This window comes from Caretta caretta, chromosome 23 (genome assembly GCF_965140235.1).
Source record: "Caretta caretta isolate rCarCar2 chromosome 23, rCarCar1.hap1, whole genome shotgun sequence".
NCBI lineage: Eukaryota > Metazoa > Chordata > Testudines > Cheloniidae > Caretta > Caretta caretta.
In genome coordinates this window covers 6697842-6712977 of record NC_134228.1, presented here as the reverse complement: position 1 = coordinate 6712977, position 15136 = coordinate 6697842, and the positions used below count along the sequence as shown (strand labels likewise).

Sequence of the window (15136 nt, the reverse complement as noted above, 5' to 3'; positions counted from 1 at the left end):
GACACGTCTAATGCGCCCTATAAATAGTCCCTTCCCACCAGCTGCTGCTGCCTGCAGGTTCTCACGGGAACCAGGTCCTGCTCAGGAGGGCGGGGGGAAGCAGAGGGGGTGAGAGCCCTGCTTGAGGGTGGGATCTATCTGTGTCCATCCCCGTGGCATCAGATCCCTCTGCTTGAGGGCCGGGAGGGCAGAGCTCCCGGCTTTTCCGATGGGAGATCTGTTGGAGAGGGGGACAGGTGTCCCGGCCTCTGCTCTGCAGTTGAGACCAGCAGGGAGCCCCATTGCCAATCCATCCCTGGGTTGGTTGCTTCTCCCTAGGGCGCCTCTCCCCAGGTGCACCCCAGCTCCGCTGGAGAGGGACAGAGACAGCTGCCAGCGCCTGCAGGATCCCTGAGCCGGATGCCGCTCGCTGGCCTCATGTCTGCACTGCCGCCGAAGCATGTGGAAGCCTCTTACTCTCTTCCTGCTGCTTGCGACGCTCCAGGGAACAGTGGAGGTGAGACTGTGCCCCAGTGCCCGCCCACCACGGCTGGCGCTCAGCTCAGTGCCCCCCCCAGGCAGCACCTCAGACCCCCGTTGTTCCATCTCAGTTCCCACCGCAGCTGGGAGAGGCGGCCCACAGCCAGCTCCTGCCCCACTCCCCATAGCTCCCCCTACAGGGTGAGACCGAGGCTGGAGTAGCTGGGAGCTCCCCCGCCGCCAGCGCCCCCCCGCCCCACAGTGCCCCCTGCTGGGAGAGGCCGGGGCTAGCGTAGCCGGGAGCTCCCCGCACATCCAGCTCTTGCCCCGCTCCCCACAGCTCCCCCTGCTGGGAGAGGCTGGGACTGGAGTATCTAGGAATTGTATTTTCCCCCACGTGAGCCCTTGGGCTGCAGTCTATTCAGGGGAACAGGGACCCGGCTGCGCCCCGAGCCCTTTGCCCTGACTCCCATCCCGTTGCAGGCGAGCTCCTCAGAGAAGTCAGCCAAGGATACATTTGCGGCCTGGAGGCAGTACCAGCAGGACTGTGAACGCAGCATGGCCGAGGAGCCGTATCCCGCAGGTGAGAGGAGCGGGTTGTTCCTCCTGGGCTGGGGCTGAGGTGGGGGCCAGCGGGTCTCATGAATGCACCCGGCACTCGCTCGTGCATCCCAGCTCCTCCTCTCGGCACGTGCTGCCATGTTTGCGAACCCACGTTGTGTGTGCTTCCATGGGATAGTGTGTTGGTGTGACCCACGTGCATGCCTGAGTGTCGCGTCTGTGTGTGTACCCTCTTTTGCGTGTGCATGCGTGTGGCTGGCATGTGCCTGGGGGAGCTGCCTGGATGGGGATGGCTGTGCAAGTGCGTTTCTATGCGTGTGTGTGATTTGTGTGTGTCTGTGTTTGCAGAGGCGAGTTTGTGGGTGTGTGGTTTGCACACCTGCATGTGATTTGCACGTGTCTGTGTTTGCAGAGGGAAGTTTGTGTGTGTGAGTTGCACACGTGCACATGATTTGCACATATTTGTGTAGGTGAGTTTGTGTGTGTGGTTTACACACGTGCGCGTGACTCACAGGCGCTGACTGTGGTTTTTCCCGGTGGGTGCTCTGCCCCCACTCCGCCCTGAGGCCCCGCCCTCACTTGGCCTCTTCCTCTGTGACCCCCTCTCCCTCCACCTCTTCCCGCCCCTGCTCTGCCCCTTTCCCGGAGGTCCCCCCTCCCGCCACTCGCTCCTTTCTGCCCCCCAACCTGAGTGCCTCCCGCCAGCTACTTGCTGATTCGCGGCCGGCCCCTGCGCCTGCTGAACAGCTGATCAATGGACAGCTCCCGGGCCAGAGCCACTGTGGCTGGTGGGTGCTGACCCCTGGTTTTTTTCTGTGGGTGCTTGAGCCCCGGGGCACCCCCGGAGTTGGCGCCTATGGCGTGACTTGCCCATGTCTGTGGTCGTTTAGGCCCGCTTGCCGTGCATGGGTCACGCACGTGTGAATGTGATTTGCACATGTGTGCGTGCGGCTGCCCAGGCCTCCGTGCCTGGCGTTTGCCCGGCTCTGTGACGTGCGAGTGTTTTAAACAGCCTCTTATCTTCGTCCCCTCCCAGGCCTGGTGTGTAACCGGACCTTCGACATGTACGCCTGCTGGAGGGACACGCTGCCCAACACCACCGCCATGGTGCCCTGCCCGTGGTACCTGCCCTGGCATCACCACGGTAAATATCCCTTCCTCCTGGGCTCCTTGCAGCCACACCCTCTTCCCCGCCCACCCCCTCGGGCCGCCTGCTGGGACCTGCCTCCTGGGTGGAAGCCATCCCTGAGCTACGGGGCCCGATGCTGATCTTAGCTACATGCTGGTGGGGCTCCAGGGTAGGGGCCTGGGGCTGCTTTGCAGAGGGCCAGGCCTGCGGGTGTCAGCTCCGAGCTCAGGCCCACGCAGGGTATGGGGACGTTAACCTTTGCGTCCCCACACCCCCATTACGGAGGCTGCAGGGGCCACTTTAAGGGCAGGGCGGGGGACCTCTGTGGGCGGTGGTGGCATGGCTGTGGCTGACCCGCCTCGCCTGCCACTTGGCTCCCTCTGGTCTCCTCCCCGGCAGTTCGTGGCGGGTTCGTAATGCGGCTCTGCGGCCCGGCTGGCCAGTGGGTGACGGACGAGTCGGGGCTGCCCTGGAGGGACCACTCGCAGTGCGAGGATCTCAGCACAGAACACCCCTTCCAGGTCAGTGCCCCTGCCAGCCACAGGCTGCTTCCCAGCCTGGCTCTCAGCCCTCCAGTCCCAGCTCCCCAGCTACGCGGCTTTCTCTCCTGCTGCTCCCAACCCAGCCTCCAGCTCCCTCCTGAGCCAGATTCCCTCCGAGCTCCTGCTGGCTCCGTCCCTCCAGCGCCGGAGGCATCTGTTGGCTGGATGCGGCGCTGGATGGAAGGAGCCGGCACCTGGGGCCCCGCTCTCAGTTTGCAGACCAATGCCTGCGCCAGTCCCTGATTGTCCCAGCAGGGGGCGCCCTCCCCTGTAAATGCTCCGAGTGGCCGGGGTGGGGCGGAGGGAGGGGTCGAAGGAAGGGGCAAGGAGCCTGGACCTGACGCTCCGCCGCGTCCCTTTGCAGAAGCAGGTGCGGCTCCTGGAGCAGTTCCGGCTGATGTACACTGTGGGCTACTCCCTCTCGCTGGTCTCTCTGCTGCTCGCCCTGGTGCTGCTCCTGGCTTTCAGGTACTGCAGAGCCGATGGGCATGATGGAGTTCATGCTCCAGATCCTGATGTCAGTGGCTCTTGGGGAAGCGCAGATGGTCATGCACTGAGGTCATTCGGGATTTGCACCCAGGTCGCGGGGCAGGGTACGGACCCATTGGGTTTCATTTGTACTGTCTGCCTAGTAAAAAAGCAAGTTTCCTTTAGTGATGAAGGGCCTGATCCTGGATTTGGGCCTGATGGGGTGCCGGTCCCCAGTCTGACACTCCCTTTACTGGAGGAGTCACTCCTGTTTGACGCTCCATTTGCTCTTGGTTTGCTCCGTGTGGATGGGGTGCAAGGAGCCGGGCCAGCAGAGTTGCCCAGTATAAAACCGGAGTGAGCGAGACTGGGATCAGGCCTGGATGGCTCCTCTTGATTTTTAGTTACTGGGGCTGTCCGTTTCTGGCGTTGGCCAGTTTCACTCCTGCTTAGTCGGCGTCATGCCCAGGGCCCCAGCGCTGGGTTATGTGATGCACAGAGCCCGGCGCTGTGCAGTCCAGCTGTCTTCATACGCTGGCTCAGCGCTTGTGCACGGCTCCCTCGGCGTAAGGGCCCGGCCCGGGGTCAGTGCCCAGTGAGGCTTGCAGGGGCTCGGTGTAGACGGCCACAGCTGATTCGTTTCAATGCTGGAGTGCAGCTGCCCATGCAGCCCTAGGCAGCCCCCCCATCCCCCTGACTGGTGGTCCCACCCCCTCTGCAGGAAGCTGAGGTGTACCCGCAACTACATCCACGTGAACCTCTTCCTCTCGTTCATGCTGCGGGCCGTCTCCATCCTCACCCGGGACGCCCTGCTCCGTGTGCGCTTCTCCAAGGACCTGCAGCACGAGGGGGAGCTCTTCCATCTCCTCGGAGACCAGGTACTGCCCGGCCCTGGGCATGGCTCCAGCAGCTTCACTCCCAGAGGGGGCCGATCCAGCCAGCTGAGCCCCTTTCTGACCCTGGGGAGGTGGGGCTGGGGGGAATCCCTACCTCCAAGCAGGGCACTGCAGGGAGCACCCCGTACATCGGGGGTGAAAGCCCGGGGACCCCCAAGATCAACAGCTAGGCAGTCTGGGCCATATCCCAGCTGGCTTAAATCAGCATTGAAATTCCTGGAGCCGCGTCAGCTGTGATCCAGCCCCAGTGGAGCTCTGGCCTGTTTACACCAGCTGCGGACCTGGCCCCAGGCTGACCCACTCCCAACAGGCACCGTGGGCAGTGGGGTTAGGCGTGGGATCAGCGAGGTAATCCAGGGGTGGGAGGGATCCACCTGCGTATCCGTACAGTGTCCCCACCACAGAGGAAGGGGAATTACTCTGAATGATGGGACGAAAGGCAGTATAGGGAAACTGAGGCTGGATTCTGGGCAAAGCTTCCTGACTCGAAAATCTGTGGGGCAGGGGAGTTGCTCCCCAGAGGAAGGGCTGGGAGCCCATCCCATGGGAATCTGGGCCAAGCCATGGGGGGACTGACTGTAGGGGACGCCCCTGCCCAGAGCGAGGATGGGCTGGCTGTGACCTGATGGGGCTCCTCCATCCGCCACCCTCCAGCATTCCCATCTCTCCCTCCCTCTCTCTGCTCCTCTCCCCCCTTCCCCGGGAGCTCAGGCTGCTGCCGGCTGCCGCCTGGCTCAGGTTCTGACCCAGTATTGCGTGGGGGCCAACTACTACTGGCTGCTCGTGGAAGGGCTCTACCTCCACAACCTGCTTGTGCTGATGGCCATCTCGGAGGAGAGCTGCTTTGTGGGCTACCTGCTTGTCGGATGGGGTGAGTGGGGCCGCGCGGGCACGGCCGGGAAGGGGCATGGTGGAGGTACTGCAGTGCTGGCCGGGACATAGGAAGACCCCTCTGGTGATCCTAGGCCAGTGGCGGCCAGCCCGCGTTGCTTCCCACAGCTCCCGTTGGCCGGGAACAGCAAACCGCAGCCACTGAGAGCTGCGGGCGACCATGCCTGCGGACGGTCAATGTAAACAACTGTCTCACGGCCCGCCAGTGGATGACCCTGATGGGCCGCAAGTGGTCCGTGGGATGCAGGTTGCCCACCACTGCCCTAGGCAGCGCAGGCTGGGAGCTGGAAAGGACCCCAGGGTACGTCTGCATCCGGCAGCCCCCTGAAAGAATCCCCTTTAGATGCTTGCCCCAGCCTGGCCCCGCTCCACTGCGAAGGGCAGCGTGGGACTCCACCCACAACTCCTGTGGTGTTTCACAGCCGGTCGAGGCATCCCGGTGGGTAACGCGCCGGAGTCCTGTCTCCACTAGCACTCGTACCCGTGGCAGAGATGCGCCCACCAGAGAGGAGAGGGAAAATCCTAGAGTGCATGACGCTGTACACAGGGGGAAATCTCGCGGGTGGGGCTGTAGAACAAAACCCTAACTGCTGCGTCTGTCTGTCCATCTAGGAGCCCCCATCCTGTTTGTCATTCCCTGGGTGATCATCAGATACCTCTATGAAAACAACCAGTAAGTCCGGTCAGTGAAATCTCTCCAGCTTGGGGTCCAGCACAGAAAGAAAGTGCTTGGAAATCCTCAAACTTGGGGTGACCTTGTCAGAGGAGTCTCCGGGGAGCAGGGCGGGAAACGAGGGGTTTGGTGCCAGGAAACATTTTGAGGGGAAAAGTTTAAAAACCCGTTTTTTGTTTTCTTCAAAAACGTCCAGGTTTTCGTCGAAAATCCAAACCCTGATGTTTAAAAAAGGAACGAGCTTAGGATTTCAGCCAAAATTTCTCAGCCTTCAGTTGCCAAAAACACGAGGGGGGAAATTGGCTAAAAACGAATATTTCCATTTTGATGGAAAAGTCACGTCTTGTCCAAAACCCCATGTCGACTCAAACGCCCTGAGCGACTCCAGCCCAAGACGGGCGCCAGTTTCCCCACCCCTGCTCCACACCCATGTAAACGTGAGCGTGTGACCTCCCTGCATTTACAGCACTTTGTGACCCCAGCTCCACACGTGAGCGTCGCTTGGAGGGCTTGACCCAGTCATCTCTGGTGTCTCAGCGAACGGGCTAATTTTGCTAGCCAGCACGAGTAACAGGTCCGAGGCTCTTACGTGCTCCAGCCAGGGGTTCTCGACCTTTTTCTTGCAGTCCTGCATGGCGGGACTTCGGCTTTCTGCCCCGGGTCCTAATGAGTCAAATGCTGACCATGCTTGGCGGACCCCCTGAAACCTGGTTGAGAACCACTGGCTCCAGCCACCTGATTCCCCCCTCCCTCCGGTGGATTCTGGATTTGGGGTTTTTTAGTCTCCTTCCTCTGAAGCATCATGTAGACAGCTGGCGATGGGACCCTGGACTGGGTGGCTCAGGGCGACGCCGAGAATTCCCTCGCAGGTGCTTGGCTGGCTGGTTCTTGATCAGGGTCGGATTTGGGGTGTGGAAGGAATTTGCCCCCAGGTCAGACTGGCTGTGGCCTTGGGAGACTTTTTCCCCTTCCTGTGCAGTGTGGGGCATGGATTGCCCAATCAGTCCCCTGACATTGGCTGGGCCCCCATGCCCATTGGTCCCTGCTGTTCTCTGCCTGTGGCCCATGAGCATTTAGTCTCCTGGGGGCTGTAATACTTTGATCTAACGCAGGTTGTCGGGCTTGGGGCGGGGGCAGCTGTGTGGGGTTTAGTGGTGGGTGCTCACAGAAGCTCAGGCCGGATGATCTGGTGGCCCTTTCTGTCCTTAAATTCTTTGGTACTGGTGGGGAGCAAAGGCCGGCCCTCAGCGGATCTGGGTCACAGACAGAACTGTGCTCACAGGGGGAGAGAGAAGATTGGTGCCACTTGGAAGGCTGCTAAGTCCCTGTCACCACCCTACCTGGCTGTGCAGGTTCCTCCCTCCCAGCCAGTTTGATGTGAGTTGGTTTTCCAGGTGCTGGGAGAGAAATGATAACATGGCCTATTGGTGGATTATCCGCTGCCCCATCCTGCTGGCCATCCTGGTGAGTTACAAACACCCACTGTTCTTCAGACAGCCAAGAGGCAGCTACTCCAGTCCTGGTCTCGCCCAGCAGGGGGTGCTGTGGGGAAGGGGGAGGGCGCTGGCTGTGGGGGGAACTTCTGGCTTCTCCATTCCCAGTCTCACCCAGAAGGGGGCGCTGTGGGGAGCAAGGTGAGGGCTCTGGCTGTGAGGAGAGCTCCCGGCTACTCCAGTCCTGGTCTTGCCCAGCACACGGCGCTATGGGGTGCGGGGTGGGAACGCTGGCACCTGGGGGGTGATGCTTTCTCCTCCCCATGTATAAAGAACCACTGTCCCTCCCCTATGTAAACACCAGCCCTGCTTCAGGGGCTCCCAGCCCATCCCCAGGGCAGAGGGTACCAGTGGGGAGTGGTGCCCCCTGACTTCCCTGCGGGTAACTTACTCTCTCTCCCCCAGGTTAACTTTGTCATATTTGTCCGCATCATTAAGATCCTGGTCTCCAAACTCCGGGCTCACCAGATGCGCTACACGGACTACAAGTTCAGGTAGGCAGGGGCTACCCCTTGCGGCGCCCCCAGCTGGGCGCCCTGGCTCCCTGCAGCAGCATTGACTCTGGCTCTTAGATCTGGCAAGCTAAGTGAGGTGGTACCACTTGCAGTGGGACAAATCCAGGGAACAGGGCAAGGGCTCACTAGGGACACGCTTCTCCGGCAGTCAGTGCTGGCCTCAATGTCCCAGTGGGGCACTAGGGGGCGCTGTGCTACAAGATGGGGTGGGGGCTCACTAGGGGCACTCTCCCCTCGCAGTCAGTACTGACCCCAGGGTTCCAGTGGGGCACTAGGAGGTGCTGTGCTGCAGAGTGGGGTGGGGGCTCAGAAGGGGACACTTGTGATGGGATCCCCGTGGTACAACCTGGAACTGTGGGACCGTGGTGCCCCCTTAACTGTCCACCCAGCACTGTCACACAAAGCTATGCCAGTGGCAAACAGCAAAACCCCTCCAGGCATCATGATCACCCAGCCACCAGCCTGTGGAGCCTACACCCAACCAAACTGCATGAATGCTCCCTGTGCCACTCATGAATCCTACAGAGAGAGGCACCAGCCAGTCACCCCAGCCTGGCACTCTGGAAATATACCAGCTCAAGACGCCCTTGGACAGTGCAAACTCATTAATTAGTTCGCCACTTGGTCAAAGGAAAGTGGCCAAGCACCAGCCTTTGTAATCTGAGCTGAGATTTCCCGAGCACTTCAACCGAAAGCACACTGTTCTAGGTAAAATATAAAACAGATTTTTTAACTATAGAAAGACAGATTTTAAATTATTATAGGTAGCAGGCAGAGAGATCCAAGTTGGTTACCTAAGAAATAAAAATAGAAACTCAGTCTAAATTCGAACTTTAACAAACTACGCAGGATTTGAATCAAACAGTGTCTCTTGATTCAACCCTAACAGATGTTTCAGGCAGTTCACAGCTCCTCAATACAAAGACTGGGTTCCCTTCCAGCCTGGGACCAATCTCCCCAGTTCAAAGTCTTTGTCTTCCAGATGATTTTCCAGGTGTTGAGATGAGGGGAGGGGGGGAAGAGGCCAAGTGACGATGTCACTGTCCCTCTTTTACACTTTCTTCCAGCTGTCCCTTCTGTGACATTGGGGTCAGACAGTCTCCTTTGAGTACATCAGTGGTTTTCAACCTTTCCAGACTTTATACCCCTTTCAGGAGTCTGATTGGTCTTGCGTTCTCCAAGTTTCACCTCACTTAAAAGCTGCTTGCTTACAAATTCAGACCTAAAAATACAGAAGTGTCACAGCACACTAATACTGACAAATTGCTGACTTTCTCCTTTTTACCAGACAATTATCAAATAAATCCGCTGGAATATAAATATTGTACTTACATTTCAGGGTGTAGTACATAGAGCAGTAGAAACAAGTCCGTCATCTGTATGAAATTTTAGTTGGTGCTGACTTTGCTCGCGCTTTTTGTGTAGCCTGTTGTAAAATGAGGCAAACATCTCGATGAGTTGATGGACCCCTGGAAAGCTGTGCGTGCCCCCAGGGGTACATGTGCCCCTGGTTGAGAACCACTGGCGTCAGGGCCGGATTAACTCTCCTGTGGGCCCCTGGATACAAGTCTTTTTCCTAATTTAAAACAAAATGAGCACAATTATGGCATCGAGGCTATTAACGCTAGACTAAACTTGCCTTTTAATGACCATAAAGCCGTTCTGTGGTTACATTTCAGTCTTAAAATATGTAGAATATAGTTAAGTTAATTCAAAATAGCCTATTTCTTACCTTAGAACCGCTTTGATATTAATTTCTTTCTGGGCGGGAGTTTGGGTGCAGGGGGGGGCTCCAGGCTGGGGCAGAGTGTTGGGGTGCAGGAGAGGGTGAGGGATGCAGGCGCCAGCTGGGAGGTGCTTTTAAAATGATACCTCACAAGGCATTGCCCAAACACATCACAATCATCTCACAGTGGTGAATGTGGGGGTTCCAGGGTGCTGCTTTGAGGCACTGAGCGTCACAGCACTCTTCCCTGGCAGTCAGTGCTGGCACCAGAGGGGCACTATGGGGCACTGTGCTGCAGGGAGTGAGACAGGAGCTCAGTTCAGGGTGCTCTCCCTTCACAGACAGTGCTGACCCTATGCCCCAGTGGGGTGCTGGGGGGCGCCGTGCTGCAGGGAGGGGGGGCGGGGGCTCAGCAGGGGGCGCCGTGCTGCAGGGAGGGGGCAGGGGCAGGGGGCGCCATGCTGCAGGGAGGGGGCGGGGACTCAGCGGGGGGCGCCGTGCTGCAGGGAGGGGGGCGGGGGCTCAGCAGGGGGCGCCGTGCTGCAGGGAGGGGGCGGGGGCTCAGCAGGGGGCGCCGTGCTGCAGGGAGCGGGGCGGGGGCTCGGCAGGGGGCGCCGTGCTGCAGGGAGGGGGGCGGGGGCTCGGCAGGGGGCGCCGTGCTGCAGGGAGGGGGGCGGGGGCTCGGCAGGGGGCGCCGTGCTGCAGGGAGGGGGGCGCCGTGCTGCAGGGAGGGGGGCGGGGGCTCAGCAGGGGGGCGCCGTGCTGCAGGGAGGGGGGCGGGGGCTCAGCAGGGGGCGCCGTGCTGCAGGGGGCGCCGTGCTGCAGGGAGGGGGGCGGGGGCTCAGCAGGGGGCGCCGTGCTGCAGGGAGCGGGGCGGGGGCTCGGAAGGGGGCGCCGTGCTGCAGGGAGGGGGCGGGGGCTCGGCAGGGGGCGCCGTGCTGCAGGGAGCGGGGCGGGGGCTCGGCAGGGGGCGCCGTGCTGCAGGGAGGGGGGCGCCGTGCTGCAGGGAGGGGGGCGGGGGCTCAGCAGGGGGGCGCCGTGCTGCAGGGAGGGGGGCGGGGGCTCAGCAGGGGGCGCCGTGCTGCAGGGAGCGGGGCGGGGGCTCGGCAGGGGGCGCCGTGCTGCAGGGAGGGGGGCGCCGTGCTGCAGGGAGGGGGGCGGGGGCTCAGCAGGGGGGCGCCGTGCTGCAGGGAGGGGGGCGGGGGCTCAGCAGGGGGGCGCCGTGCTGCAGGGAGGGGGGCGGGGGCTCAGCAGGGGGCGCCGTGCTGCAGGGGGCGCCGTGCTGCAGGGAGGGGGGCGGGGGCTCAGCAGGGGGCGCCATGCTGCAGGGAGGGGGGCGGGGGCTCAGCAGGGGGCGCCATGCTGCAGGGAGGGGGGCGGGGGCTCAGCGGGGGGCGCCGTGCTGCAGGGAGCGGGGCGGGGGCTCAGCAGGGGGCGCCGTGTTGCAGGGAGGGGGGGGGGGCTCAGTTGGGGGCAGGGCTGGTTCCCTTGGCATTGTCCCCGGGGGACGGCTGTGGGGCTTGGCAGGGGGGCAATTCACTCCCCCGCTTCCCTATTGCTCTCTCCCAGGTTAGCCAAGTCGACACTGACCCTGATTCCACTGCTGGGCATCCATGAGGTGGTGTTTGCCCTGGTGACGGAGGAGCAGGCCCAGGGCACGCTGCGCTACGTCAAGCTCTTCTTTGAGCTCTTCCTCAGCTCCTTCCAGGTAGGGAGCAGAGGCCCCCAGGGCTGGCGGGGTGGGGTCTGGGGCAGAGGGGTGCCGGGGCCACCCTGCCCCGGGGGGATGGGGGTGAGGGCACAGGATGCCCTATGCAGCAGCTGGGCTTCAGCTCTGGGGATTGTTTGCAGGTGTCCCCCTTAGCCCGAGGCCCTTAGCCAGAGATGTGTCCCCAGCATCCCCCACTCAAGCCATGTGGGGCGCTGTAGGGTCAGCCCTGCCCCATGGCACCCAGAGGCCTGCGGGGCACAGGTGCTGCTGGCTGAGTAGGGAGTCGGCCGAGGGCAGCTCTACGCTGAGCAGCCATGGGATCCCGCCTGGGCATGGAGTCCCCCAAAGGCAGCCACACCCCACCTCTCCACCCCTTGTGTGTCCCAGGGGAGCTGGGCCCAGCCCTGCCTTTATCTGCTCTTGTCTTGCAGGGTCTTCTGGTGAGCATCCTCTACTGCTTTGTCAACAAGGAGGTAGGTTCCCCCCGACACACCCCAACAGGGGCTAAGCCGTTTCTGATTCCCCTTAACCCTTCCCACGCCGCAGTGCTGGCTCCCGGGTGAAAGGGTGGGGGACAGCGCCCTTCCCAGAGAGTGGTGGGTGAGGGATCACGTGGTGCAGGCATGCCACGGGGAGCAGGCAGCAGAGCCGGGCTGGGGAGTGGAGGCAAGGCACTGCACAGGAGCTGATGCATTATTTATGGGGGGTAGAGGGGCTGGTGGTCTCAGTGATGACCCCTTTGCAGGGCTGAAGTGGATCTATTTCATCCAGATCCTCAGCTGGTGTAAATAAGCAGAGCTCTGGTGAACTGCAAGGGAGCTCTGCTCATTTACACCAGATAGGATCTGGCCCCGTTGACTCCAGTGGAGCTACGGCCCATTGACTTGACTTTAGCAAAGCTTTTGACACGGTCTCCCGCAGTATTCTTGCCAGCAAGTTAAAGAAGTGTGGGCTGGATGAATGGATTATAAGGTGGATAGAAAGCTGGCTAAATCGTCGGGCTCAATAGGTAGCGATCAATGGCTCCATGTCTAGTTGGCAGCCAGTATCAAACAGAGTGCCCCAAGGGTCGGTCCCAGGGCCAGTTTTGTTCAATATCTTCATTAATGATCTGGAGGATGGTGTGGATTGCACTCTCAGCAAGTTTGCAGATGTCACTAAACTGGGAGGAGAGGTAGATACGCTGGAGGGTAGGGATAGGATACAGAGGGCCCTAGACAAATTGGAGGATTGGGCCAAAAGAAATCTGATGAGGTTCAACAAGGACAAGGGCAGAATCCTGCACTTAGGACGGAAGAATCCCACGCACCACTACAGACTAGGGACCGAATGGCTCGGCAGCAGTTCTGCAGAAAAGGACCTGGGGTTATAGCGAACGAGAAGCTGGATATGAGTCAACAGTGTGCCCTTGTTGCCAAGAAGGCTAACAGCAGTTTGGGCTATATAAGTAGGAGCATTGCCAGCAGATTGAGGGACGTGATCATCCGCCTCTATTTGGCATTGGTGAGGCCTCATCTGGAGTACTGTGTCCAGTTTTGGGCCCCACACTACAAGAAGGATGTGGAAACATTGGAAAGAGTCCAGTGGAGGGCAACAAAAATGATTAGGGGTCTGGAGCACATGACTTAGGAGGAGAGGCTGAGGGAACTGGGATTATTTAGTCTGCAGAAGAGAAGAATGAGGGGGGATTTGATAGCTGCTTTCAACTACCTGAAAGGGGGTTCCAAAGAGGATGGATCTAGACTGTTCTCAGTGGTGACAGATGATAGAACGAGGAGCAATGGTCTCAAGTTGCAGTGGGGGAGGTTTAGGTTGGATATTAGGAAAAACTTTTTCACTAGGAGGGTGGTGAAGCACTGGAATGGGTTACCTAGGGAGGTGGTAGAATCTCCTTCCTTAGAGGTTTTTAAGGTCAGGCTTGATAAAGCCCTGGCTGGGATGATTTAGTTGGGGATTGGTCCTGCTTTGAGGAGGGGGTTGGACTAGATACCTCCTGAGGTCCCTTCCAACCCTGAGATTCCATGATTCTGTGACCCCAGCTAGGATCTGGCCTTTGATAGCGAACCCCTTTCTTTGCGTACAGCTCGCTCTCTCTCCATTTACAAGACACAGTGGGATATCAATATCACACCATCATTTAACCCCACACTGGTTTGTGTGAAGCCTCTTGCACTGCTATGGTCTCCCTCTGCCCCTCATGAACCAAGGGTCTCATCCCGTCCCCTGGGCATCAACTGACCCTCCCCTCCCGCCTCCTTTTCTCTGCCCTGCTCCAGGTCCAGTCTGAGATCAGGAGAAAGTGGCAGAGGTGCCAGCTGAGTGCGGACCTGCTGGAGAAACATGGCCACAGCTGCAGCCACGGGCCGTCCTGCCGCTGCCAGCACGGCAAGGCCTCTGAGGTGGGCTGCCCCCGGCGCCCCAGCCACCCGGGGAAGAGGGGGGCCGAGGCGGACTCCAACTGCAGCTCGGAGAACTCCACGGGTGGCTCCCAGCAGCATCGCCTCCCCTACGCCGGTACCATGGGCAGCAAATCCTACTGCTACATCCCGGTCCAGATGCAGCCAGCAGGCAGGCTGGGGGGCAAGGAGCTGCTCCCCGGTGCCAGGGAGTCTGGGGACAACAAGATCTCAGAGAGCTGTTGCTAAAATCAAACTCGGTGCTGGCCCAGGGGCCAGGAGAGAGGAGCCAGGTTGTGGACTCCTTCAGACTTTCCCGGCCTTGGGCAGGGGAGCAGTCACTGAACCACTAGGGATGGAGGGAAGGGGGTGTTGGGGGTGGGGCATGGTGCACAGGGTCTGCAGGACCAGCAAACCCCCACCACCTGGTATCCTTTCCGCAGGGCACAGTGCCCCCCTGGAGTGCCCGTGGACAAATGACGTGGGCGCATATGAGTCCACTGTGGCCCACAGCTGTTGCTGAGACTCTGGGGACATTCAGCTGGGGTCAGTGCAGAGGCATGTCTCCATGGGCCTGAGGTGAGCACACCCTCCAAGCCCCCTGGGAATCCAGCCCCCCACCTCCCTTGCAGGAGCTGGCATAAGGGCCCTGCTCTCAACCTCCTGTGTAGAGGAGACTCAGGGCACAGCCAGAGATCACTGCACTGTGGCTATTCTCCACCCCCACACCGGGGCCCATAGTGAGTGGATCGGGGCATGGCCAGAAAGCTATTCTCTGCTCCTCCCCCCCAGGCCTATAGGGGCAGATAGAGTATGGAGCTGGAATCCACTGTGCTGTAGATATCGGGCCCTTAGGACATGGAGCAGCAGTTAGATCACCCCTGAGGTCTACCTGACAGAGAATAGGGCCAGGCAGGGCCTAGAGAGTACATTGGAGCTTAAATCCACCTCCCGCCATCCTTGCCTCAAGTGCAGAGATGGGGAAACAGACCCCTGATATGTGTTCACCTGTTTTGAATGGTCTGTGGCTCTTGGCCTCGGTGACACCCTTTGGCAGCGAGTTCCACAGGTAAACTATGTGTGGTATTAAAAAAGCATTGATTTTCTTGTATGTGTTGCCTTTGAATTTGATGGGATTTGAACTCGCAGAGGCGTGGGGTGCTGCCTGTGTAAGTGCAAGGCTTACAGAGGTGAGTGGGAGGGGAATCCAACCCAAAGTGCTGGGGGCTGGTCACCAGTTTACCCCTGTCTCCTGCTGGACCAGGACGATTAGCTTATCTCGCCTGGTGTCCTACCTCCTGCAGTAGCTCAGACAAGCAATGGGCAAGCCTGCGACCAACCCCCACTCTATTCGTGTGCCGTACTCCAGAGCCTCAGACATGGGGGCGGGTGTGTGGAAGAGCCTCCAGAAATTTCACCTGCCCCCACGGTATTTAACGGAATAAAATGAAACCATGGCGACAGCGGCTCATTGCCACGGCAGCAAAACTGCAGCAACAGGGCGTGGTGCTGCCTTCTAGCTCGCCCAAAAGGCAGGGGCTGCGTACCTGGGCTGCTGGGCCATCTGATCTGGGTCAGGATGGGCCCTGCTGGCTTTCTCCCGGTGGCTGGTCAGACAGAGGGAGGATACAAGGCCTATTTCGGGCATCCTGGGGAACTCCATCCTTAGCTCCAGC

General features: G+C 60.1%; 1 protein-coding gene across 1 annotated transcript; it reads left to right on the top strand.

The window, feature by feature from the left end:
• Positions 1–322: 322 nt before the first annotated feature.
• GIPR (gastric inhibitory polypeptide receptor) lies at positions 323–14571 on the top strand. The gene is made up of 13 exons (XM_048834397.2): positions 323–496; positions 943–1042; positions 2057–2164; positions 2549–2670; positions 3056–3159; positions 3881–4037; positions 4767–4926; positions 5559–5619; positions 7014–7083; positions 7518–7606; positions 10923–11061; positions 11496–11537; positions 13341–14571. The coding sequence occupies exons 1-13, from the start codon at positions 440–442 to the stop codon at positions 13707–13709; spliced, it is 1578 nt and encodes a 525-aa protein (XP_048690354.1). The 5' UTR covers positions 323–439; the 3' UTR covers positions 13710–14571.
• Positions 14572–15136: the final 565 nt, after the last annotated feature.

What these genes read in the sequence shown, in the direction of transcription:
- GIPR (XM_048834397.2), top strand. Translation starts at nt 440, where the DNA reads ATGTGGAAGCCTCTTACTCTCTTCCTGCTGCTTGCGACGCTCCAGGGA. An exon ending in CGAGGAGCCGTATCCCGCAG is followed by an intron (nt 1,043 to 2,056) that starts GTGAGAGGAGCG and finishes GTCCCCTCCCAG; the next exon opens with GCCTGGTGTGTAACCGGACC. An exon ending in CCTGCCCTGGCATCACCACG is followed by an intron (nt 2,165 to 2,548) that starts GTAAATATCCCT and finishes CCTCCCCGGCAG; the next exon opens with TTCGTGGCGGGTTCGTAATG.